Genomic DNA, 26992 nt, shown 5'->3' with positions numbered 1-26992 from the left:
GTTTTGAGCAGCCTAACTTGATCCTGCACAACACTTCAAATGAAGTGGGAAGAAGCGTGGTACACTCATGAAAAGTTTTGCAGGCCTGTTTTCTGCTCCGGAGATGCTCTGAGGAGCTGCTGAAGGGATACGAAAGGCACATAGCTGCCAGAGAAGTTTTACTTGACGAATCATGGTGTTTTCATAGCCTGCCTCTAAATGCTGTTAATGAAAAGAATGACTTCGGGCAGCCCAAACCTGTGTCCATCAAAACAGTCTCCTCATCTAAAGGAGGGGGAGTGAGAGAGCGGTTGTGGGGTTTAGCTGCCCAGCACGGTAAAACCACCACACTGCCAGACAGCCAGTCTCGAGGTTAGCATGACCTGCTGCTTGCAGGGCAGCTTGCTGTGGAGAAGACAAATAGCTTCTTCCCCGAACTCAGTGGTCACAACGCACGGCAACAAAATGCTGAAAGCAAATAGGGCTCCGAAACATCCTTGCTTAAATTTTCCTCTGAAATTCTTGCCCCTGGCAGGCTTCATTCGTGATGCTGGGGAAGTTACTGTATAGAAACGTGCATGAGGACAGCGATTCCTGCTCTTGACTTCTCCCTACTGCGTCCAAAAAGGCCGCAAGCTTGTTCAGGATTTCTCCTGCTGTGTGGGTACTGGGACCTTTGCATTCTGTGCTGCTGTTTGCTAGCAGGAGGGCTCAGGCAGCAATAGTCAGCACAGGTCCCTTCCACCTTGCTCCTAAATGCCTGCTGTCAGCCACTGCTGGAGAGGAGCAGCAGATGGGTGATCAGGTGCATCTGGATTTTAATCTCTCTCTACGAGGAACACACAGGCCTTGAAATATTCTGTTAAGCAAATGACTGCTAATGAGGTGTGAAGCCCCTAATCAGGATATATGCCTCATTCTGCCATTTGTAGTTCTTTCACCCCCTGTGCCCCCCCAATTGAATCTCCCCCCCCTTTTTTTTTTAATTTTCCGGTAGGCATCAATTAGGTGAGGGCTTTTCATTTGAAACATTGAGATTTGTACTTGGCCTGCTAAAGCTGTCAGGTCTAGTTTGCTGCTGAACAGTTCATGCTTTGGTGCTGGACAATGCATGAATGTTTAAATTGCTTGAAATGTCTAATTGAATTATCCTCAAATTACAAATCAAAATGGGAAAGGCTGTCTCTGGCTCACAGGCTCGCTCACTTGGATGTGTCTGCCATACTGCTGCTTTTCTTTATATTTTCTTTTTTACTTCCTGCTATGGCTGTGTTAAATGAAACCTTAAATACTGAAAGCATTTATGTGTGCATGTGGAGGGGGAAGTGATGCTGAACTTAGAGGGAAATTTATTCACGTTCTGGCTCAAAGTTCTTTTTGTGCTGTACAAAACCCAGTTCATGAAATTTATATCAATGCATAAGAAAGCAAACAGCCAGCTGCTATTTACAAAGAAACTTTCTTTCTCTTTCAGTCACTATGATATATAATATAAAATACTTTCAGGCAGATAAATATAAATACCACTTAACTGTTTTTTATGGATGCTTACAGATTAAGGAAATGAACAAGTCAGAAAGAAGACTAAATGTATCTAGCCAGCACCCATAATAAAATCAGCTTGTTATAGCCTTGTCGTTTATACAGTGAGGTAGAAACTAAAGCCTGTAGGATTTTCATTTATAAATTGTTGGGGGAAGCAGAGCTGGGTCTCCATGGATCCCATGGACCACATTCACCATGCTCATCCCCTTCCCCAGCAGCACTGGAGGCTGATCAGAAACTGGTCAGTGCAATAATGTGTCTTTCATGGGTGTAATACCTTTATGGCATTTTATAATATGCAATGAAGCGGGCTTGACTGCTCACCTGCAACCTTAGGTCTGTACTTAACTTGTTCAGTGACCGTACCAGCAGGACTAAGGGGTGTTGGTGCTGCACCCTGATCCAAGCAGCAGCACCATCCCTCCCTCTCCCCAGGAATTCTCCCTTCAGGGGCTGCACGCTTCACCCAGGCGTTGCTGCCTCCCCCCCCCCCCCCTGTGGCCAGGCACAGAGCCCTTGCTGGTGCTCACTGTGCTGTGCAGACTCTCTTGGTGGGATGGGCTGGGGCAGGAAGATGCTGCAACAGCACTGCTGACATGCTTGGAGTAAACAGGAGAATTGCTAATCCCCATGGCTATGCCACACATGCCATGGTGCAAGGCAGGAGAAACAAGACAAATGTTTAAATGTGATAGTGAGTGCTTTTGTATTAACTCTGACCAAAAATAAATTCAGAACATGCCAGGAATCTTGGTATTAATATTCCTAGTATTTTTTGCCTGAATGCTAACAAAATTAATTAGATTCAGGTCACTTTCAAGGGCAACTTCTCTGCTAGCTTGCAATTAGGTAATTGTTTTTGTGCTTTAAAACTGGTTGAGGATATAATAACTATGAAAGCACCACAAGGAAATGGCTTAGATATCTTTATTTTAGATCATCTTTATTAAGTAGAAGTCCATCTCTGAGGGGTATTTTTGATAGCAAAGAATTATCTATTATTAACAAGAATGTTGACACACTGATGACATAAGACTAATACATCAGGTCTTTTAAAACACGGGATTGTTTTGAGGGGCAAAGATTGCACCTGCATGAATCAAGCATGCCCAAATCAGAGCCTCTTTCAGAAAAGGAGAAAGATGTTATTTAAAACTAATTGTACTGGACATCTATTAAAATGATGTAGACCTTGGCAGTGCACGTGTCCAGATGAAACCAGTGAAATGCACTTGATAATGATTGTGTATTACCAAAATCACATAATACACCACATCTCCCTCATTATAAATCTCTTGCTCCCACTCCAAATAATATTAAAACCCAGTAATCTAATTACTCTCTTGGTATCATAATGTTGGTTCCCAGTGGTGGGCCAGTGGAGGAAGAGCACACCAGGCAACACCAAGCTTTTCTGCGTGGAAAGTTATTTATTGTGTCTCCTATTCTTTAGGAATATTTTCAGTGAGTATCAAAACATACCCACAGTTTTTAGGTTAGGAGATCTGCTGCTGCGTTCCAGTCTAGTCAGATTTGCACCAAATACTTACCAAAGAGCACCAGTCATTTGGTCATTTTTTAAGATGCTCATGCTTTGGTTCATGTGACCATTTCACTTGGACTAGAGCACACAAATAGTCAAATGTGGATTCTGGGTTGATATTTTTATTGTTATTAGGACTTGAGGGTCCTCACCTGAATATCACCACCTTTGTCTGCAGAATGGTGTCCAAGCAGTCTCTCCCCAGTTTCCCCAGCTGTGTAAGTTTCCTCTTCCCAGTGACATTCTGCTTCCTCAGCTACAGGCTGGAGGTATGGATGTTGAACTGTCAGCTTCGATGCCTGAAGCAGGACAAATGTCTGCTGGGGGCATTTTCTTTCTCAGTGGTTACAGGGTGATTGTAATGTGGAAGCTTTCTTTCACAGAACACAGCTGATAGTAAAGTCTGGTGGATGTCACAGTACGTGGCATAATGGTTGTTGCTGTAGTTTATTAAGCTGCCACCTGCTCAATTTACATGTGTGTCGGCCTGGGGTTTGTTCAGATCTAGAGATCCTATAAATGGAGATACAAAATCATTTACTAGGGAACAATAAAACCTACTGAGCTCCAGGAACTTAGCAGACAAATATTTGTACCACGAGGAAATCCCATTTTAGGAATTAAAGGCAACCAAGATGCCTCCACACCTGAAATAAATTTCTCCCATGTAAGCCCGCATACAGCTGACCTCATTCAGGCACCTGAAGGTACCCAGGGAGTTACTTTAGGCTCCCTGTTGGTTGAAGAAGCAGGAATCCTGCTGTGAGGGGATGGCTCAGGTTGGTGATGGCTTTAGAAACCCTCACAGATTGTGTTCTTCTCCTCTGTCTGTTAAAGGCATAATATTATGTGGGGTGAATCCTGGTTAAAAGATCCACATTTGCTTCCTATAGGTCCCAGTGGATCTTTTGAAGCTTGGGTCAATGATTTGCTTTTGTTCTTGTGTGGAAAAGGGAAGGTTAAGCCCACATGATGAGTTAGAATTATTGCTGTACATTATTTCTTGCATCAAAACCCCCTCAGGCACTGAGTATAATGTGAAAAGAAAAAAAATCTTAAAAGAGTTAGGGAAACTTGCAGCACCTCAGGCATAATAAAGAGAAAGGCTTTCTTGAGCTTTGGGGGTGCTGCAGGAATGTGCTAGTTCAATTCCCTAGCTCACAAAGCACTGGCTTTTGGACCCAGTTTTCCTGCCACTCACTGATGATGGCAGTAAATTCCCCCTCTGCCAGCACTGCTCAGCGGAGGGCTCTGGGGTAAGCACGGGGTATGCAGGGACACAGAGAGCTGGGCCATGCAGCTAGTGCTGGGGCATGGCAGAGAAGGGGTGAGGGTGAGAAACAAGCAGGGCCCAAAATCTCATGGCAGTGCACGGGTCTGGGACTGAAACTGCAGGGTTGGATGAGATGGACCCAGAACCCAACCAGACACTGGCATGAGCAGCAGCCAGAAGCTAAACTAAAACCAGAGCAGAAAGCCCTTTTAAGCAAGCTTAATTCAGGCAGCAGGAGAAGTTCCTCAACAGGCACTGCAGTCGTTCCTCCTGGCAGTGTTTCTCTTTACCACGTCTCAACCCTCAGCTACATAACCCACAGGACACAGGAAACTTTTTACAAGTACATTTTTATTTAAAATAAAAATTAATTATGGTGCCTTTTTAAAATAGGGTACTGCACAATCTGTATATGCAACACAGTTTTTGGTACGGAACATACTTATTGAGCAATATCCTTAAATACTAAATATACATTAATGGCTTGTTTGAGAAACATGACAACATTAATTCTGATATTTTTTCTCTTTAGTCATTTAACCACTGATACAGATTTCCTATAAACAATATTCGTTTTCATCTGTACATGTGGTACACAGTCAAGAAGGCAGATCTTAGAATATTTACATTCATGCATTGATTTAAACACACTATTTTGTAGTTTAAAATAATATATTTTTGTTTGTACAGATGCAGGAAGTATTGTAAATACATATCTACCACAGGCCTGATTCTCCATTGCTTGGCAGCATCTATGGTCATTACCTGGTTGGAGCAGCAGGGCCACGCTTGCTTCACATGCTGTGCATGACCATATGGCATGCAAGACTGGACAATTAGGTCTCTGCCTAGATATATATCAACATATTTATATCTTAGATCTCTCCTCTTTCCTTCCGTGTCTGTTTTTGCAGCATCTACGCGAGGTGGAGATGCTTTCCTGGTCACACCTCTGTGGTGGGTCTGCGCCAGGAAGGGCTGCATGGCCGAGGCTTCCTGCAACAAGCGGACACCTCAGATCGACCTTCCTGGTGTTGTGGAGGACCGAGGAAACAATGCTTGGCAGCTCAGGCCCTTAAAGTGCAGTCTCTGCTTGTGTCTGCTAGTGGTGATGCTTGTAGAAAAGAAGAAATTTTGAGTTAATGCTCTCCCTCAGACTTAAAAAAAAAAAAAAAAAAAAAAAAAAAAAAAAAAAAGGCGGTTTTCTGTTTTGTGAGGCTGCCTGGTGGTGGTCAGAGGGGTCAGAGCACAGCAATCGACTTCTGTCTAGAAACAGGCCACCTTTGCATCTGCTGAGGATCTGGCCATTTTGTGAATGGAGCTTTACAGGACCTTTCTGCGCCTGATATTTTGGTGGCTAAAAATAAACTTGCAATGCTTGTAGAGCTGTATTTTGAGTTGCCAGTTCCCTAGATCCAGGGTCACTGCTCAGTGAGGCCCTTATCCATCAAGACCTTTCCTTTCCCTTTGTATTTAATTATAGTACAATAAGGAAGCACAGAAGGCTGTTTTAGAAAAGCATCCCAAGTAGTCTGTGGAGCGTTAAACAAACTCTTAAGCCACATCAGAAAACTTCAAAAATCATTCCTCAGAGACACTGCCTTTCTGGCCTCACTTTTCTGAAGACTTAATCTGCTTCCAGCATACTTTTCCAAGTGACTTTCTGAAGATCACCTTAATTTTTTGGTATATTTACTGCATTCAACTGTATTTGTATGCACAGAATTCTACAGGAATGGCAGCAAAACTGCCCCATAAAGACTTTCCCATCTCTGCCAGCAATGCAGCTGAGTAAGTGCTGAAAACAAGGACTCTGGAGAAGCAGAGGAGCAACTCCCAGCCTGTCTGCTGCTCTTCTGTGGCCAGTGGATTAATGAAACACACTGGGGATTGTTTGCTTATGAAGTACCTTGGAAAGTGTGAGTATTATGGCAATGATGTGCCCAAATACATTTATTTAATATCAGCATGTTGGATATGATGACAGTGTAACTCTGCCTATGCAAGTAAGATACATATACATGTCTCAAAATACTGCCACAGAGCTGTTAAGTATTTTTATCTTGACTACACAGATGGGTAAATTGAGGCACAGAGAGGCAAAATTACTTGCTAGTAAACAGCAGAGTTGGAAATAGATGCCGGTCCCCATGTGTGGCTTCTTGAAACGTGCTGCCTCCCTGCTCTGCATGAAGCCTGAACATGTGTGTTCCACTGAGGAGACCTCCGGGGCAGTAGGGGAGGTTTGCCCATGGGTTATGTCATACACCATGGTTTTCTCTCAGTAAGGACATTTTACCATTGACATCATAGAAAATAAGACAGAATCCACTGACCATTTCTTTAGACTTTTTCTTGCAAAAACAGACACATTTTGATGAACATAATGAGCTACAAATCCCTTTTGTGATTTTGGCCTTTTAGAACATGCCTTTAAAGCTTTATTATGAAATAAGTAAAATCAACAACCTTTAGGAGAAAGTGCTAATCCTGAGCCCATATCATGCTAAACTCATCTGCATTCATACTTATACTCTCAGCTAAACATGCAACCAGTCTCAAACTATGACACATTTAGGCAGAAACAACTGGAGTAAAAAAAGAAAGGCAAACATAGGTAACTACACCAAAATAAATATTATAGCTTTAAAAATATTCTAGAAATATACTTGCAATATTTTTATTATAGTATTTAGGGGCTAAGTGCTTTAGGCAATCAACATTTGGGATACTAGACTCAAAATGTAAATTCTGTCATTTTAATCCCACTTTGGATCTAAGAGCATATCACTGTATCTTGTGCAAGCACACAATATAAATATGGCAGGAAATGATCATAGTCTTGGGCAAAAGGTTACTTGTTCCCTTTCACTTTTATAATTCACTTCTCAAGAAGGTCTAGCCTTTAAAAGTAATTTTATGTAGCTAAACTTCTACATAATGGTGACAGGCTAAAAAGCTAAATGAATAACTCCATAAATTTCTCAACAGCGGTATATAGCAGCATTTCATTTTATCATTGAAAAGATACTTATATTTACATATATCCTATTATTCAATAGGTAATAGAAAACTAGAGATGGGCCTGAGCTGAAAATGCTGATTCGAGCATCCCGGAGCTTTTTCAGGGAAGGTCTGCAGAACATTGTCTTCCTCTACCATCAGGCCAAGCTCTACATCCCAGAGATAGACCAAATGCAGACAGGAACGCGTTCAAATTCAAGATCTGCTTTCTGCAGTTCAGGCACATCCTTACATAAAACTGAAAGCATCGGTGTGTTGCATTACCGATGGACGCGACGGCTGGGGAACAGCCACATCCTAGACCAGGAGCGGGTTGGCCCCTGAGAGTTACTCACAGACACAGAGACCCAGTGGCATTGGTGCTTGATGTCCAGACAAGAAGCCAGGGTGGACGTTTGTCTTTCACTGCGTCGCTACTTTCAGCACAGAGGTAAATGGAGACATACATGTGGAGGTGTGACACAAAGAAAAGTTTTCAGGAGGTGGGTAAAGACCAGCGGCTCGGCCAGTCCAATTGCCTTTATTCTAAGGGTTGCTTACTGAGTCTAACCTGAGATCCTAAATGAAATGGATTTGGGTGGATTCAGCTTTGCATTAAGTAGTCTGCAATCCATGTCATGGAAAGTACAACACTAAGCTATTATGCTGAATTTGGCACGACTGGCAGTCTCTGCCCAGGAGAGGCAGAGACTGAGTTAACATGGGCACAATCAGCTTACAAGGCCCTCAAAAATGGTCCTCCAAGCCAGATCTACAACATCCTTGGTGGGTCATTTCATGAGACTTGACACTTTCAGGAAACAACACTCATCAGTGAAGGAAAAGGACTCCAAAGGGCTGCTCATCCTCTCTACAAAATCTCACCCAAATGCTTACTCCAAGATGTAAACAAAATCTTTCATGTAGGGGTTTCCCTGGTGAATCAGTGTGATGCAAACACGGGGAAATGTGTAGACTTTCACAAAGGAGGGACTTTTTAAAAGATAAAAAGGATGTGATGTGGAAAAGGAGGCTAACTGTAAAGTAATAATGTTTAAAGCACCTCTTAATAATATCTCTCTTTCATTAGCAATGCTAATTGCTAAAATAAAATACTAAAATTGATTTCTTTTGCCTGAAAAGTCTTCAGCCTTGGAAATTGCATAGTCACCAGACCGCAGATGAATTTCCTGGTCACAAGTTCAGTCACAAGTTCATCCAACTTTTGGTTCCTTGATGGCTTAACAGATTTTTTTTTCCCCTTTTTAATAATGAAGTAATAAAAATGATAAGAATGAGTGAAGTATAAGGATATAAAGCTGCTAGGTTCTAGGTGAAAACACTGCATGGGCTGGCGAAGCATGTAGGTGACAGCTCCCACCTTTGACCCTCAGACACATAATAAGCTTCTGCCACTCTGGCAGATCACCTTCTCCTTGAAAGACCCTATTTAAGGAGCTTTTTGTGGGCACCCAGTTCAAACTAAACAGTGGGTGGAGAGGAAGCAGGAGGCATCGTGACGTTGCTTTCACGAGATGCAGCATGCGATGCCTATGCCTTTGTGTTGCCTTTTCTCTGGGCAGCCTGGACAGGTGAATTTATCCTCCCTTGGAGAAGCAGCAAGCCTGAAGAGCAGCCTGCTTTTCTCTTCTTAGTCACTGATGCGTGCGCTATTTCTGAAATGAAGTCCGTGGCCACAGAGCCCCTTTTGGTGCCTTATTTCACCCACCTTGCATACTCCATGCGTGTGCTTTAAAAGTTTACCACCTCCTGCACCTCAGTGGGGTTTCAGGGATTATACGACCGCACTGTTGTCAACTGTTTTGTTGTTTTGGGAGGAGGTCATTGCATATTCAGCCCGACTGGTTCCGTTCTCTTCTTTTCTCATGGGTTTCCTTAGGTGATCCCAGGTTCAGTGATGTATAGGTAGGGTGTAGGGTGGGGGGAGAAGAAAGGACACAGATAAACATTGTTAATACAGAAAATCAAGGACACTTAAGGTGCATTATAACAGTGAATATTTCCTCTATTTTCCCTTTCTGAGCACAGGTCAAATCAGCAGTTAAATTTTGTCAAACCTTATGATTCAGCTGGAAGGTGAGGGGTCTGGTCTTAAGCCACATGCTGGGCTGTTGGTCTCCTCATGTCAGCTTACGTATAGATACTGGTGTGTGTGTTGAATGAAGTGAAAGCTGCCAGAAGGAGAGCCCTCCTGCTTGGGCCATGTATGTTCCCAGCTCTCCACCGCCACCTTCATCCCTGGAGCGCAGGCTCTGCCTTGGGCAACTCCTGGGCCTTTTGCCTTGAAGTGCCACATCATTCAAACTGTGATGATGGCCAGTCGTGTTCACTGAGGACCCAGCTCACCCAGCAGTCATTATAAAACCACTGTGTTCAGTCACTAGGAGAGGACTTGTCTGAGCAGGTGTCAATATGTTCATCTGTGGTGACCAGGCTAGACTCGCTTCACAGTCAGTGGACAGAAAGAGGTACTTTTAAAACATGATTCTGATCACCTTAAGTGGATACCCAAAATATGTCAGAGGCATTCCTGTTTCTCCATATGGCTTGTGAAGGAGGCCTAGTTAACTAGTTCAGACAGAGAAGTCCATCTAGGTGTTGAAGCTAGTGACTGAAAACACAGTTCCTGCTATGATCTGCCAGTCCCCCAACACCAACCACTGAAGCATTTCCCTTTGTATTTAGTGGTCATTGGCACCATTTGGTAGCACCGTCTAGATCCAACAATGCTAATCATGAGGCAATTCAGCAAGTGCTCAGCAAGTGCAAAAAACCAACAAAAATCTGCAAATCACTGAGTAAAAGCATCTTCTTCGGGATTTTAAAGTGACTCTGAAAGGGAAGACCTGAGCATAAGTCCTTTAACAGACCATGTTACATCATGGATTGTTTCCTCCACAATTTCTCTCCTCAAAAGTGGCATGGGCTTTATTTAAAGACAAAGTTTTATACACAGTAAGAGGCAAAAGCTCTGTGCTTTCCATGTAGATACCTCATCCATTAGCACCTTGAGTTCAAGATGCTTGTAAGAGCAAAAAGAACACTACATACACACATATAATGCAACATTTTCTGCTAATGTTCTTGGCATTATTTAACAACGCAAACATCAATCAATAAAAATAGTTAAGCACATTTAATTTCAGCAGATAAAGGCATTAGTGAAAGGTTTATGGAGAATGACTACAGGAAGATAAATTTGTTTCTCTTGTAATGTTGAAGAAGATAACTCTGACTATGGTATCTTACTCCCTGGTAAGGGTTAAGGCTTGTTAATATTAGCTGTGGTTTCAGCTGTTAGAGAATGAAAATGGAAGGGAAGGTGAGCCTAAGAACTCTACTGAACCCCTTTTCAGCTGCTAACATGCCATGCCTGCCTATATCTGACACGAGATCCTGAGGCTCTGGCTTTCATACCATTGTAAAGCACCGATCCACTCCACCACATCTCTCAGCAGAAATGCAGAGGTAACATTCCCCTCATTTCTCCTGTTTACCCCTTCTTACTTTATTTTGCTGTCCTACATGTTTCTGCCCTTCCTCCCCCCTCCCCCTTTCATTTTCTGCCTGACCTCTTTCTTTCCTCAAGAATTATCTTCCTCTCGTGTTTAATTTTTTTATTATTTTTTATTTTTTTTCCCCTAGAAGTGATTTCAAGAATGGCCAAGAGAAAAGAAAGATTAGTCCTCCTGAAACTCTGCTCTGTTTCCCTTTTTCCCCTTTTTTGACTTCTGCTTCTGGTCTCCAGGAACTCTTTTACCTCCCCTGCCTGGAGCTTTGTTTGTTTGGAGACTGCCCTCCGACAGTGAGACCCTTCTGGAGAGGCTGCCTGTGATATTGTATGACCTATACTAGAATGAACCAGAACATATTTTTTTCAGAGCCTGAAAATAGCAGAATGGAGATTTTATTGGGGTTCTGCTGTCTCTGCAGCCCCAACATCCTCCTCTGCTTTATCGACTACTCAGGGTCAGTGTGAGTAAAACAGAGCAAATGTCTTGGGTCTCAATGAAATGGCAATCTGAGGTGTTTATTTATATAGAATCCTAGAATCTTTCTGGTATTTTGCGATTTTTAAACCATGCTTTGGCATTAGGACACTAGCTCTTTCAGTGTTGCCAGCTCTGTGTATCACTACCTCCTCTTTTTTTCCCTCAGATTTTGTTGGCTGTTGTGATCACAGTATACAGTTTTTCTCTTATTGACCAAGGAGAACCCTATTACCCTATTTTGAGCCTGATAAGTAGGTTATGCATGATCTTCCTATATGCAGGATTCCAAGCCCTTTCAGATTAAATGCTGTGGCCCTGCATTTATGCATTTTCATTTCAAGGTTGCTCTTCACTGGCAGGGAGGGATGGGTCGAATTAGTGAGGGAACGAGCAGGGAACTATTCGTATCTGGCATACTCACTTGGTGGCAGGCGAAACAGGCTGTTTGCTAAGTGGTTTGCACTGCTTTACGGTATGATTTGCTACACATCATGCTTTGATGTTTAGCAAGCAAATTGGTGCACTCTTCATGCAAAACATCTGTGAATGAAAAGTAAATGCAACTCTGCACTGCTTAGTACACGCCTGAAATGATGCATCTGAGTCCATAATGAGCTCTCCACCATGTATGCATTAATTTGCATGAGTCCTAAAATCAAGAAAGCATCAAACAGCCATTTAATAGTGCATTTCCCAAGTTAAGCTTCCATTTCTGATGAGGTTCTGATCACATTTAATGATAAATCTCATTTGTCAAGGAAATTCATATTGGCTCGTACCAGCTCTCTGCAGTCCTGTGTAAAGGTCAATGTAACAATGCACAGTCAAACTGAATTTGTAGGTTTTTGTCTTTAGGAAAGCTCTTAGAGAAAGTCTGTGTTTTAGCCTGGCAGGCAGCTAAGCACCACAGAGACATTCACTCACTCCCCCCTCAGTGGTATGGGGGAGAGAAATTGGAAAAAGGTAAAAATGTGGGTTGAGATAAAGACAGTTTAGTAGAACAGAAAAGGAAGGGAAAATAATAATAATAATAATATAATAATCATGAAAATACAAAACAAAATATGAACAATACAATTGCTTACCACCTGCTGACTAATGCCCAGGCTGTCCCCAAGCAGTGGCTTACCCCCTCTGGCTACCCCCTACCCCCCAGTTTTATTGTTCAGCATGATGCATATGGCATGGGATATCCCTGTGGTCAGCCTGGATCAGCTGTTCTGGCTGAGTCCCCTTCCAGCACCCCCAGCCAGCAGGCTGGGCAGCATGAGAAGCAGAAAAGTCCTTGGCTCTCCGTAAGCACTGCTCTGCAAGTACTGAAACATTGGTGTTAGCACGTGCAGGACAAGAAAGGTAATCAGGAGTAGTTGGCATGGATTCACCAAGGGGAAATCATGCTTAGCTAATCTGATAGCCTTATATGATGGGATGACAGGCTGGGTAGATGGGAGAATATCAGTGGATATTGTCTACCTTGACTTCAGCAAGGCTTTTGACAGTGTTGTCTCCCACAACATCCTCATAACCAAGTTCAGAAAGTGTAGGGTGGATGAGTGGACAGTGAGGAGGATTGAGAATGGGCTGGGTAGCAGAGCTCAGAGGGCTGTGATCAGCAGTGCAGAATCCAGTTGGAGGCCTGCAGCTAGTGATGTCCCCCGCTGGGAATCCTGGTGGCCAAGAAATTAACCATGAGCCAGCCATGTGCCCTTGTAGCCAAGAAGGCCAATGGTATCCTGGGGCCGCATTAGGAAGAGTCAGGTCAAGGGAGGTGATCCTGCCTCTCTACTCAGCCCTGGTGAGGCCTCACCTGGAGTATTGTGTCCAGTTCGGGACTCCCCAGTACCAGAGGGCTATTGAACTACTGGAGCAAGTCGAGAGGAGGACAACTAAGATGATCAGGGGACTGGAGCATCTGCCATCTATGAGGAGAGACTGAGAGACCTGGGACTGTTTAGCATGAAGAATGCTAAGAGAGAATCTTATCAATGTGTATAAATATCTGAAGGGACGGTCTCAAGAGCATGGGACCAGACTCTTTTCAGTGGTGCCCAGCAACAGGATAAAAGGCATTGGGAACAAATGGAAATACGGGAAGTTCCGGCTGAATATGAGGAAAAACTTCTTTGCTGTGAGGGTGACAGAGCACTGGAACAGGTTGCCCAGGAGGGATGTGGAGCCACCCTCTCTGGAGATACTCAAAACCAGACTGGATACAATCCTGTGCAATGTGCTGTAGGTGACCCTGCTTGGCAGGGGAGTTGGACTAGATGATCTCCAGAGGTTCCTTCCAACCTCAACCATCCTGTGATTCTGTGCTATCAGCATTATTCCCATCCTAAGTCCAAAACACAGCATCATACCAGCCGCTATGAAGAAAATTAACTCTATTCCAGCTGAAACCAGGACAAGGAAACACAGTTTGGGGCACATGATCCTGTCTACTCACAAAACTCATTTGGCATGTTTGACCAAACCCTCCCTCCTAGCTTTTGCTGCTGGTGTAAATTTGGCATAGATGTAGGTCTATGCTTGTAATGCAGTTCTGCTGGTAGTGTACTATGGGAAGGTTTGCTCTCATTTGTCTGATTTGCACACATTAAAAAAAAAAGAAAGAGTTTTTAGAGAAAATCAATCAAATGCTGAGCAAACTGTTTATTTAATCAGGACTTTATTATGCTTTGTTGTTCACAGCCATTTGAAGCATTGAGGAGAATCAGATCACCTAGAAATTGGAAAAGAAGCTTTCTACAGAAGAGTAAACTGCAATGGAGTTTAAAAGACACATCCCAATCCACATGCTCATACTTTTCAAGTTATTTTGTGCTTTGAAGGGATGAGATTATAGAATTAAAAAGTGACTTCATAAGAAGCCTGAACCCTGCTAGTTTTCTACTGCCTGCCTCCATTGCAATGTCTCTGTAGAATGCTGTTGCCCCATAGGCAGCATTCAGGAAGGATGGATCCCAGGGAAACCCAGCCCAACTAAGAGCAGTTGACTTTGGGCTGGCAGCAAAACAATGTAAGAATCTTAAATTCGTCTCCTGCTGGGGCTCTGATGCTCTTCTTAGCACTGCCAGAATGCCTGCCTCTGCTTGGGATTTGCTGAGGGAAATGTCTACTCTGCTTCTTACAAAATGGGAATAGAACATAATTTTCCTTTTAAAAAGCAGTCAGAGGAAGAAAAGCTACTTTGCCCTCCCTGCTGTGTGTTGTTTGAGGAGAGAAGACCACAGTAGAAGAAGCTCAGAAGACCACAGTACAAGTCTTTCCTGAATAGTGGTACAAAATTGTAAAATGCACTTAAGAGGTTCTACAGGGCAAAATAAACAGCTGGAGACCTGTTCTACCACAAGGGACACCATGACTCATGAGCCCCTCCTGTGTTGTTGGTGACTGGTTGTGTGTATGCCTGTCGCTCCTCAGGGCAAAGCGACAGAAGGGAAGAGGCATACCAGGGAGTCGAGATATATCACTTGTACGTGCAATGACTTCAAAGCTACTCTCTATAAGGATAAATATTTAATTAGCTATCAACACATAAAAATTAATGATTTTCAGTAAAATTGGCTCTCATACAACACATCCATTTGCTTTTATAGGATTGGTCTATCCTCATGGGTCTTCAGTGTACTATATCCAAGCTGTCTAGGTACCACTAGTGATCCAACTGTAGCAGCATCTTCTTGAGTTGAAATGGAGTACATAGCTGGTAACTATATTTTCACTCAGTTTCACTCCTCCCAGACTCGGACGTTATCAATACCTGTGGCAGCTATGCTTAGAGCTCTTGGCAAGACTTTGTTGCTGGAAGCCCAGACAGGATGATGTGTGGACTACTGTCACACTTCAAAAAATCCTTATTTAGCAGATACAGGTAGGAATGGAAGAATAAATTTTGTACACAGTTAGTAGAGCATCTGTCTCAGTAACCTGAATACTTATAAGAATGCAAAGTAAGTGAATGGAGAGTGTTTACATCTCAGCACTGTGGGCGTTCATCAAACAGCAGCTTGATTCATGCTGGGCATCAGCTACCAGAGATGAATCAGTTCCCATAATAGCAACTGGTGGGAGAAGCAAACTTGCTTTCTAAGACTGTTTTGTGAACAGGACCCCTGCTAGAGAGACTCAATGCTCTGAAGAAAATTGCTTTCTGGGACACAGCTGTTGAATCTAGAAAGCTTGTGTGCAGCCACCCACCATGTGCCTTGCCTTGTGACTAACCCGAGCTGGCCAGCCTGGTGCTGTGGCCTGGCCATACAGGGACTGTGTCTCCCAATAAAAGGGAAGGCCACTTCTCTGGAGATTGTTTTCAGACTCATGGAAAGGGAGTCACATTCTGACTTCCATTTGTCTGTCTCAAAGGGATCAGAAAAGTTCAATCTGGATATTTTTTATTTGTCAATATAAAGATAGAAATCAAAGAAGAAGCCCTAAGGCTTGAAACCTTAGTTTTTCTCTATTAAATTAGCTAACAGCCATATGTGGACCATCAGTCTGTCCAGAAAACAAGCAGCATACTACTCATTACTCGTAGGAAGAGGTTACTAGTTCAGCTACTTCCCACGTACAGAGCAAATGTTTTACAGTTATATTAAAAAGCATCTCCATCTGGACTTGTTACTCAATTAGTCTCCTACGTGCAGAAGGGGAGATCTGTACAAGTGCATGAGCTAGAACCAGTATACAAACCAGAAAAGTCTCTTTCACAGCACTGTCAGTCATGTTGCATCAATAGGCTTTGATCTAGCCCCAATGTACCATCTCCTAAGCAGAGTTTTTTGTTTTCTGGATATTCACAGGAGCATTTTCAAGCCCGCAATTTACAGCTGTCTCAGCTCTCCCTCACAGCCATTTTTAGCTGACCAATTTCTGGAGTATATTTAAGTGAGCTCCGCAGGCATGTGGGTGATTTCCATTTTGGGGTGTTTCACACTCCCCTGTGATAGTCAAATCCCTCTCACTGTGCTCAGATTGAATGTCTAGCCTTTGCTGACTGCTCCTCTCAGGGAAAACCATTTCCATACGGAGCCACTCTGCAGCTGTTCATCAGCACTTAGAGGCTGTTGGACTGCAAAATGCAGTGGGCAGATCTTTTGCAGCAGAGGTGTACCTACCCCAGCCTGCTGAAGTCACTCTGAGTCTATCTGAAGGGAGGATTTGGCCTACTCAGACTGGAAGTAATTGCAGTAGATTGCTGAGACACACATGAAATTTAAGAAGTGGAGTTTAGTCCTCATTTATTTTTGGTAGTGCAAAGTCAAAGTAATTCCACAGGCTTTGGTGGACTTGAGCAAGACTTTTTATGAGGCAACAAAGAAAGATCTGTCCCTGGGAGACTAAAGTGATGTAATCACATTTCCTACTCAGCCTTCAATTAAACTAGCTTCAAAATTATGCTCCTTACTTATCACCTACACAAAACCTATCTTAAGGAAGAGAGGCAGCTTTATTATTGGACTATTAACTGAGGTAATTGATAAAAAGTACTTTCAGTCACCCCTCATTCTTTGCGCTCCCTATAATGATCTTTAAAAGGTTTTATTGACTGGAGGGATATGACAGCTGATGTTATCCATTGGGTGTTTTCAGTGCAGAATACATCATCGATGTGTTTTGATGACAATAGGAAATAAAATGAATGGGCCTAATGTGAAACAATGAGCTCATGTTGCTGGCCTTTCAGCCTGGCAAAAAGCCACTAAATGGAAAAAAGAAAGAAGAGAGGTTTAATGCATGGAATGAAGGCACCCTGCTTCTAACAAAGCCGAAACACATCTGGAAGATGGCCAAAACCACAATCAAGCAATGCAGAAACTGCCTGATACTGTCTATATCCATATAGCACTCTGATAACTGGGACTGTAAGTAACTCTGTTGTGTTAGGCAGGGTCTGCCTAAGCTAATATATAGTTTTAAGAGAGCAGCCAGCTCAAATTTCTCATGGAAGACAACAAAATTTGAACTATTTAGTCTAATGAAAAGAGGAGATGGGATTGGTTTTAAGGAATACTGGAAAAAAGTTACTTAAAAGAAGAAATGGGAACTAGACACAGGTAAATTTAGGATGGAGATGCAAACAAGTTTCTTGCCCTCAGAAGAATAATGGTTTGAATACAGATTGCTGAAGGAAGGAGCAGGGACTGAGGGAAAACAACATGGCTTCAAGAAAGAGACTGATATGTTTATGGAAGAGATCAAATGCCACATTGCTCACAATACTGGGGTCACACAGGGAGACCCGAGGGTCTTGTTCCAGTGCTGTGTTACTACGATGTTCAGGCTGCCATGCTGAAGAAGCAAAGCAGAAATACTGACTACTTCAGACATGGCTTCAGTTACTCAGGGGCTGACACTCAGCGACCACAGCAATACCTCTATCCAGAGCTGGACATGGGCTGGGTTGCTCCACATCATCAGCCAGGGCTGGGTGATGGTTGGGAATAAGTTCAGCTGGATAAGAAAAGCAGCAGACTCTCCCATTTTGCTCTTTTTGTTGTTTGTTCCCCATTTCAGGCACAATAGTATTTCCCAGACCCCCTCTGTGAACATCCTACAAACTGGATGCATTGCTGGCGTTATATTGGTGTCTCATTAAAATCAAAATCACGGGGATTGTGCAGTGTTGGACAAAAATTGAAGGCTGTCCCCAAAATGGACTGTACATACTCTGTGGGCTTTTGTGTCCAGAAGCTGAACACATGGAGGCTCGGTCCTTGATTTCTGCATGCCTGTGAGAGCTCTCCATGACTCGCAAAGAACTCAGCCATGCATGTTCACACAGCTGTGGCATGGAGGCAGAAAGGCCTGCTCTGCTCATCCACAACTTGCTGGTAATACAGAACCACGACTGAAAGCCAAAACTCAAAACCTTCTTTCTCCTAGTCCCATAACATTCTCCAGTCTTTCTGGTGCAGACAGAACAATGTTTATCACTGTTTAGTTCTTTCTGTCCTCTGTGCTTAACAAACATTAAGGAAATCTGGAGAAACATGCTTTTCAAGTGCCCAGCTGTATCAATCCTTATTTGTTTGTTTTATAGACATCTAAACATACACACAGAACAACACATGAGAACTACCTAATTGCTCTGCTCAGCTACAGTGAGGCCAGAAAAAAAAAAAAAAAAAAACAACTATTTATAAACTATTACTTAGCTGGGCTTCCATGTGGAATTTGTCCTTACAAAAAGATGTCTCTTTGGGAAGTGGAGGAGGCAGTGCAGGAATCCCACACCACCTCTGGCTGTTGGTGTGCCATGCTCTAGGCCAGGGGGACCACCAGTACTGGAAAAATGTGGGGCTAGAATAATAAGGTGGCAGAGAGAGATGAGCAAGGGCTGCTCTCCACTGCTCTTTCACTTTCTCTGAAGGATATTATTGTCTCTCACCATCCAAGAAACTACAGATATTGCCATTCTAGGCACTGGACTTTTCCATCCCCAGAACAAAGTTGATCTGCTGCGCTACTTTGTGACCAGATTTTTTGCTGAATGTAGATAACTACCTTGCTATTTGATCCATTGCAAATTTGGGCAACAATTTGTGTGATGGACTTGATCCATATAGAAGAAAAAGGCTACTGTAATTTCACAGTCATTTGAGCAGAGGTTCACAGAATTGTTACTTGCATTCTGTGCAGGTGAACCAAAATTTTGTTGTAGAAATGTCTTTAACAGAAGAGTATTTGCAAGGCAAATAAATGCAAAGAGTTGAGAAGAAAAACAAAATTTGTAAAATAAGCTGACCTCTGCAACTCTGGATCACTTTGCATTTGAAGCAATCTGTCCCTGCCACCAACTAGAGTAACACCACTGATTTCCAAGCAGCTGCTCCTAAATTTCTCCTATCAAGAAGAAAAGTCTGCAGAACCAGACTTGGCTCTTTGCAGAAAAAATACAAACCCACCAAGCTGACTGCACACAGTGGTCCCAGCCTTCCCGTTCCCCAGGTGTGCAACTGGGCAAGCCCATGCAGGGGCACTGCAAGCAGCAAGTCCTATGCACCTTAATGTCTGCACAAAGATCTGGGTTTGTGTAGTTTGGGAGCTAAGTAGGTTTAGCTAATTATAAGTGGGGACTATTTCTGAGGAAGGATTTGAGTTCAGCCAGTCTCTGTACTCAGAAGAGCACAAGGCTCCCAGGGTCCAGAGCAACCAAAGGAAAGAGCCAGGTTTGTGTGCAGTTACTGCTGCTTGGGGGAATTAATGTCTTTCACAATGTTTCTCATCACCACCTCAAAAAGCAGACACCAAAGAAGACACTCCACTATTTCTGCATCTGGGGCCTCTTTGCAAGGATGGTTTAAGGCAAAGGCTAGAAAGAGGAATGACCCTGTCTCCCCACTCTTAACTTGCACACAGTTGGGATCAGACCCTTCACTTCTCTCTGTGCTTCACTCCATCACCTGTCATTAGCTTGGGCAATAGATGCTGTGATGCTCCGACAACAGACCACTCCAAAAACACCATCTGACATAGATGTTTAGCCAATGATGCTCCAAGCTGGACAAACTGGCAGCACTATCCTCCAGCCTGGTGATACTGGACAGGTGACCACATACCCACTGGCTGCAGGAACACCACAGGAACGAAGCAGGCGTGTGGCAGAGCAGGGCCATCTGGGCAAATGCCATCTTCTCCCACCCCCAGCTCTGCCCACGCTGACCTAGTGCATGTCTTACCCTCGCGGAGAGGCTCTCCCGAGTGGGGATCAGTGTGCTGCTCAGCAACTTGGGAGTGTTATAAATATTTAGCAGTAAGTACTGGGGTATGGAGAGGGAAGGGCAGAGGGAGCAGAAACCAGGCTGTGTGGCCGCATGAGCAGCAAGGGGCTGAAGGGCGGCTGCGAGCAATCAATGTGTGCCCAAGAAGGACTGCAGCTCGGTATGGAGGGACCCTGTCTGCACCCACTGCACCCCAGTGGTGCAGCTCTGTGGCAGCAACCCCACAAGAAGGAGGGGGGCCACGCAGTGTGACCCCCTTCAGACGGCACAGGGCCCATGGAAGAACCGCTGGGGTGCTCCTGGGGAGGGCTCAATGATGCCCACGTGTGTGGATGGGCACAATCCTGGCTCTTCTGGCTCTTTTTGTGCTGCAGCAAGGGGGTGGATACCAGGAGGGGCAGAAAATGCTGGAGCCACAGCCTCCCCTCTGGGCTGGCTTGGCACTCCCACCCTGGTAAATTGGTTAGAGGGAGATAGATGGGACTTGAAATTCTGTAGGCTTATTCAGAAAGAAAAGTAGGGTGACAGTGATGAATCAGGCCCACGCTTCCCTGGCTTTCTCATTCTGACTTTTGGGGTTTTAGAGCTCCTGCAAACCTGCCGTGTCTGCTGAAGCCACAGGGAGCTGCGGCTGTTCAGACACCGGAGGAAACAGGCTCCGCTGCTTTGACTCCAGACACACTGCAAATCCTCTGTGGGAAGGAAAAGGATAAAGCAATAAAGGCACCCAGCAGGTTCCTAGGGGATTCTTTTTGTGCAGAGAGAATTTCTGGGTGATACGGAGCTAGAGCAACTGATTCCCACCCTGCTGCAGTGCCGTGGGTACAATTTCCTCTGCGCCATAAAGCAGATTGTGCTGGGCAACCCAGGCTGCTGGGTTTTTGCAGACTGTAACAAATACAGACTTAAGCTCAGGTGCCCCCAATAACCCTGCCAAAAACTTTCCCTAGATGTCTCAGCACATTGTCCCAGGTGCCTTTCAGACTCAGCTGTCGGTTTTCAGCATCGGGGTCAGCCACAAGCACCCTCATGTCAACATGAAAAGGGGGAAATTTAAAAGGTAAATGAATTTCTTAAGAAATTGAACTTTATTTCTTTGCCTTGAGAGGTTTTGAATATGTAAGAGTCCTTAGTTTAAAGTCAGTTTTTAGACTAGTAGGTGAAGAGAACATACGAGGAGGTGAAAACACCATTTAAAACCCCTATCTCATATTTATTCATATTACTTCAGAGGTTATGGCTTCAAGAAGAACACCACATAATAGAGAAGTCGTAAAATCATCCAAACTGACAAATCTCCTGTTGGTTTCAAAGCTCCAGTATCTGTCTATATCTTTGAATATCACTGGGATGAATTTCAGGAATATTTCAGCCAGTACTACCAGACTAGCATGAGCATCAATCAGGTGAAATCAGTTGTGCTGAGGCAGTTACTGTAAAATACTTGCATCTAGTGCAGGATTTCTGCCCACTTGATGTGCTAGCCTCATCCACAGCAGAAAACAGAAAAATGGCAGGCTCATTTCTGTTAACAGTGACAAGTTAAATGCCCACAGGATTGACCATAATGGTCTACAGATTTCTGTTGGCATCTTTTTCAGTACATCACAAATTAGGAGTGAGTAAGTGAAAAAAAAATATACATTGGAGAGTATTCTGTGCAATGCTCAGGGAACTTGTTTTACATTGGTGGCTCCAGCCTCCTGCAGGGTTCTAGTGATCCCTGTTTTGAGGAAACAGGGGGATGTTTTAATCATTTATGACAGCAAACCTTCTCCCTACTAATATGCACTTGGGTATAACTTATGAAAGAAAGATGGACAGAGAAATCTTCCTCTGTAAGAATTATGCAAACGTGCATTGCTTATAAAAACCCCAGACTGGCAGCGCCAGAGCAGAGCCTCCTGCTTACCTGATGAATACACATAGTGCACAGGCAACAGCAAAGCAAACTTTCCTGCACAGCCCTGCCCATGCAGCTTAGCTCAGCCTTCTGTCCAGATGAAAGGCTATTTTATCCACCCCACTCATCAGTCCTTGATCTGTCAAATGAACCTGCTAACAAGCAGTAGCAATACTTCTGGTATTCTGCTTCAAAAATGAGGCCAACCTTTTTTTTGTCTTGATGTACCCAAAAGTCTGTACTAACTGGACTGTACTAACTTGAGTGCCCCTTTTCAAAATCCCCAGTGGTGCCATTGAGTCATCGGGATGAATACAGCTGAGCTCTGGCAACAACACTGGGCGTGGGTCAAGTTTTGAAGCTGTTCAGCAGCTTGTCTCAAATATGGTTGACCCCTTTTGCAGTGCCAGACTGATTTGACATCAGGAAAGTGCATCAAAGACACACAGATCTGCACCCACAGACCCTCTTCCCTTTGAGTGTCCTCCCCTCAATCTGTACTTTTTAACCCAGCTCTTCCACCAACTATCCTACTTCATCTAATGAGTAATTACTGTCTTTCCAGCCAACTGCTGAAAATCAAGGCACCATTTCAGTGCAAACCCATCTAATGTTTTGGGGAGAACAGAAGAGATCAGCAATCTTGATTCATCTTGATCTGTCGGTTGTCTATCACACTGCGGCTATCCACTTTACAGCAACTAAGTAGACTAGGCCCTTCTTCTGTCTTCTCTCCCCATACTGAAAAACATTGTTTTGTTGCAATAAATAACAATTTCGAACTAGACTGTGCTTAGCCTCAGTGCTTCTTATAAGAGATGGCCACATGGAGAACTATACTGTCCTTGCTCTTGGGGGTGCAAGTGGTACAAAATGTGCTGGGGGAAAAGCAGAAGGCCATGGCCTTCCGGGTAGGACATGCACCTCTGCACTGTGGGACACATTTGTCACACACAATGGCTCATCACAGCTCTCACTCACACTTTTTGTCCTCTTAAAGAAAGAAAGACTTTCCCCTTGCTTCATTTTGTTAAACAAAACCAACCTCCTGAAACCTGCTCCAACTACTGAAATTAGATCGTGCAGTACATGGTGTCCATAAATCATAGGGCAATGTTGAGTACCCTAGAAAATACCTGAGCAATGAATTTTAAGACAGCGTAAATATGGCCTGTCATTTTATTTCAGTACAATGCTTTCTTCTATTTAATTGTTATCTGAAGGTGAACTCACCACCTATTTAAGGATGTGCATATGTAGGCATTTATAGCACCTTTCTCTCAGGCTATGAGACACATACAAAGCTGTTGTGGCTTGACAAAATTAGAATAGTGAATAAAAGATATATTACGTGAAACTTTGCTATCATCAACCTGGTTTCTCTGCCAACTTAGCAAGAGGACTCTGTCAGCAAACCCTGTGGTACAGCTGGGAGCGGAGGTATCCGTCCTACATAAAACCCAGCAGAGCCAATGAGTTGCATCCCTAGGTACTATGATCTGATCACAGGTCATCTCAGACTGTATGGATGTTTTGGAGATACTAAGTACAGGCTTTTTGCATATTGGAAAGCACCTCCTGTCAGGTTGCACAGCCTGCATATCAGCTGGCACAGAGACCTGGATGCTCGCTTTGCCCTTGCCTTCGAGAATTGGGAGGTGGCTCCAGTATCTTAATGTTAAACAGAACCAGGGATTTATTTTTCCCTTTTATGTAAATATCTCTCTCCTCTCATAGCAAGACACTGACACACCAGTGAGCTGCAAAAATAGGATTACAAAATGCAGGTCCCTCTCTCCCCCATTTCAGCTGTTTATTTACCAAACTACCCTCATTAATCCTCTTTACTGCGTTTCCTTCCCACTTCCCTCCAGTCTTACTGTCTTACCATGGTTCAGGTGCTTACATGGTAAGTAGATGTTGAAAAAAGCTCAGGAGGAAGCCACCTCCAGAGCTGATTAAGAGGCACAGAGCTCCACAGATTGTTTCAGAAGCTGCACTGATTTTTGCCAGATGAAGATTTGTTTGAGCTGCTTGCAACCATAGAGCTCTTGCCCAAGTCCAGCCCACAAACCATGTAATACTGAAATGACCTTGCTATCCCCAGCCTGTGCTAAAGTATGAATTGTCCTTGGACCCCCTTCTTTTACTTCTTGGTGACTGCATTCCAGGGGAAGAGAAAGGGCAGCAGATTTTTGGATGGAGAAATGCTGGAGAAATACCTGAGGTAGTCCAGATTTGGAACCAGTAATTCACCTGCTCATTCAGTCATGGTATGTGCTACAGAAATCTCTAGCTGCAAGAGCACTTTCTTTACCCCTGAAATGAGAAGTCCCACTGCCTATAATGGGTCTGAGCCCTGGCCAGTGGTTATGTCTGTCCTAGAAATCTGCAAACAAAAGGAGTCACAGACTCTGATTACTGCCTGCACGAAGTGCCACACATTCAGCCAATCCTTTGATTATTTTTTTTTCTAATGTGCCTTGGAAAAGTTTCTTAAGAGAAAATTCACATTTTTTTAAAGAGGAAATATCTCTCTGCCACCAAGACCACAAAAACTATCTGTTCCTCTACTGCAAAACTGGGGATGCTGTCACCGTGTGTATAACAACACTGCAGCACAACACAACATCACGTGCAGTCTCTTTGAGTGCTTGATCTATGCAGCTGCATACATCTTTACCAGCGTGCCAGCCATGCAGCACCCAACTCTTCTGACCCCAGCATCATACACAGGCAATTTAGACCCTTTGAAGAGCTGTCCCTTAGGTATCTTTCCAAAAGTCTGGCAGTGCTCTGAGTATTAAAGCTCATTGAGATATTTTGATATTAGTGCACTCATGGATGAGAAAACACAGGAATAGATTTCAGCATTTCTTATTAGCATTTCATACTGGAGAATTTGAATATTTCCAGGGGAGAGATGGGGATGGAAATAACAGCATGATGGCTTGGTTTTGGTAGATATTTCATATAAAGAAGCACCGATTCTCAAAGTTGTATTTTATGACAAAAATGCTTAGTGTCAAAAATTGGTGATAAGCTGAAGTTCTAGCTTTCACAAGGGAAAACAAACAACCTCAGGATGAACATTTTTTAAACAGATCAAATCAAAATAGAGCTGAGTTATGATACCTTGAGGACAGGTTCTCCCTCTCTTGCTGCTACAGAAAAGCAGACAGAAGAGAGTTGGATTGGGTCTGGCTCTTTGAAACCAGTAAATGAGATTTTAACTTAAGCAAAATAGGATTTTTCTTCTTTTTCTTTCTACTTCAAATTTGATTCTTATGAAAGTGAGGGATTAATACAACAGATCCAAGCTCAGTGGAAATAAAACTCTGCCTGCACTCTCTTGCTAAGATATTTAACTCTTGCTACACCCTCCAAAACCACGTAATTGCCATTATTTCACTCTTCAGCATCTCTGTAGTGCTTATACTGCTAATTAAGCTGAGACTCATGCTTTAGGCTAAATAGGATATTAAAATCATTGAAGTGGGCTGTAAACCCCACTTTATTTGGAAGACTAACAAGCAGAGAAATCTGGAATCCCATTATCAAGTTATTCCAGTTAGGTTCTTTGCAATACATTATTCATAATACTTACAAATTTGTCACTGGGAGATATATAGCATATATATATACTAAAGTTTAATACAGATTGGATGATAATACAAGTTTTCCCACAGATAGGTGTACCTTACAAGGAGATCATGTTCAGTGTGTTCTTTGTATTTTTAGTTTGGTTTAACTCTTTTTTTAGTTGATGGGCTGGCAAAAAATTTTAAATGATTTTTCTGGTGCTCCAAAAAAGATAATGAACTATCTGCTGCTGGCAAGGCAGTTTCCATGTGTACTGCAGGCTCTCACAAGAGTGAAGGTTTCCAGATGTGAAGATGTGGATCTCCTTCCCTGGTTCCTCCAGGAAGTGGTAAAAAAAAAAAAGTCCTGAATAAAAATTCTGGTGTGTGACATGAAAGGTTTTACAGAGCGTTTGACTGGATAATAATTTTTGCCACTTCCACATTTTGACTGCTCACCAGACAGTGGGTGATGAACCTAGGTGACACCCTTGAGATGTGGGCAAATGGCTTGATATCTGTCTCAGAGAGGGGAAACTGAGCAGGAGATGGGCTTGAGGGTCATTTTGTGATGGGCATTGTAATCAGTCCCTTCTCATCAAACCTTGCCACTCTCCTGGTCTCCCTCACTGCCCTTTCAGCGACCAGGAACTGAAGCTGTGCCACCTCTGAAACCTGTAGACATGCCTGACATGGCACTAGAAGGAAGGGATGCTGTTCAGTGATGAGACACAACATTATCCTCACCCAGAAGTAAGAAAAAGTCAGGTTGGGCAAAGGTGGGGTCTTCAGGCTGCGTTTTGGTTTCTAAAAAGAAACAAAGAGAGTGTGCCTTCCCTTGGAGTGCAAGGGTTGTGCCGTATAAAAGTTCTAATCTAATCTAGATGGTAATCAGACACACTGCCCTGGAGGTGGGAGCCAGATCTGTTGGAGATGTTGCAATGACAGAAGCCCCATTTCCAGGAGATGCACAGGGATGGGAGCCTGGGAGGACTGGAAAGGAGAGCTGGTGGGATGGAGGTCTGAGAAAGGGTGGGTCAGAGCACAGCTACAGAGCCTGGGGCCGGGAACATGCTGGAGGGACTCTCAGCTTCGGCATCAGCCAGATTAACCCCCTCTCTCCTTCCCTAGACTGCAAAAGATAAGAGTGGAGGATTTCTCACACTAGCTAAAACCAATTCAGCTCAACAATATGTGATAATACTTTGTGTTGAAGACAGATATGCTTCTCTTGAGAAGTGTCTTATCTTATTTCCTAGGGATTATCAATAGATACACTTTACAATGGTTCAAGGAACCTGAACTACTGTGGGAGGCTGCCAGGCACTTCAGGGCATCCATTTGACAGAGTTGTTTAAGAAAGGACTCATTGATGAAAAGCAATGCTCTAGTTAGTCTGTAAAAATATAATTAATAAGATTGTCTTTTA

General features: G+C 43.4%; 1 protein-coding gene across 2 annotated transcripts in view; it reads right to left on the bottom strand.

Annotated features, from left to right (window-relative positions):
• Nucleotides 1-4671: 4671 nt before the first annotated feature.
• Nucleotides 4672-26992, bottom strand: part of PRIMA1 (proline rich membrane anchor 1) — a 52624-nt gene continuing 30303 nt past the window's right edge. The window contains exon 4 of one of the 2 annotated variants that reach the window (XM_068682887.1): nucleotides 4672-9238. In XM_068682887.1, the coding sequence (XP_068538988.1) occupies nucleotides 9139-9238 (100 nt within the window). In that variant the 3' untranslated portion in view covers nucleotides 4672-9138. Of the gene's footprint in view, nucleotides 9239-9367; nucleotides 12006-26992 lie in introns of those variants that run through there. The other variant, XM_068682888.1, reaches the window with a different exon arrangement.

Source organism: Anas acuta, chromosome 5 (assembly GCF_963932015.1).
Source record: "Anas acuta chromosome 5, bAnaAcu1.1, whole genome shotgun sequence".
In the NCBI taxonomy this organism is placed as follows: Eukaryota; Metazoa; Chordata; class Aves; order Anseriformes; family Anatidae; genus Anas; species Anas acuta.
The sequence above is the reverse complement of the archived record's forward strand: the minus strand, read 5'-3'. Positions and strand labels throughout refer to the sequence as shown.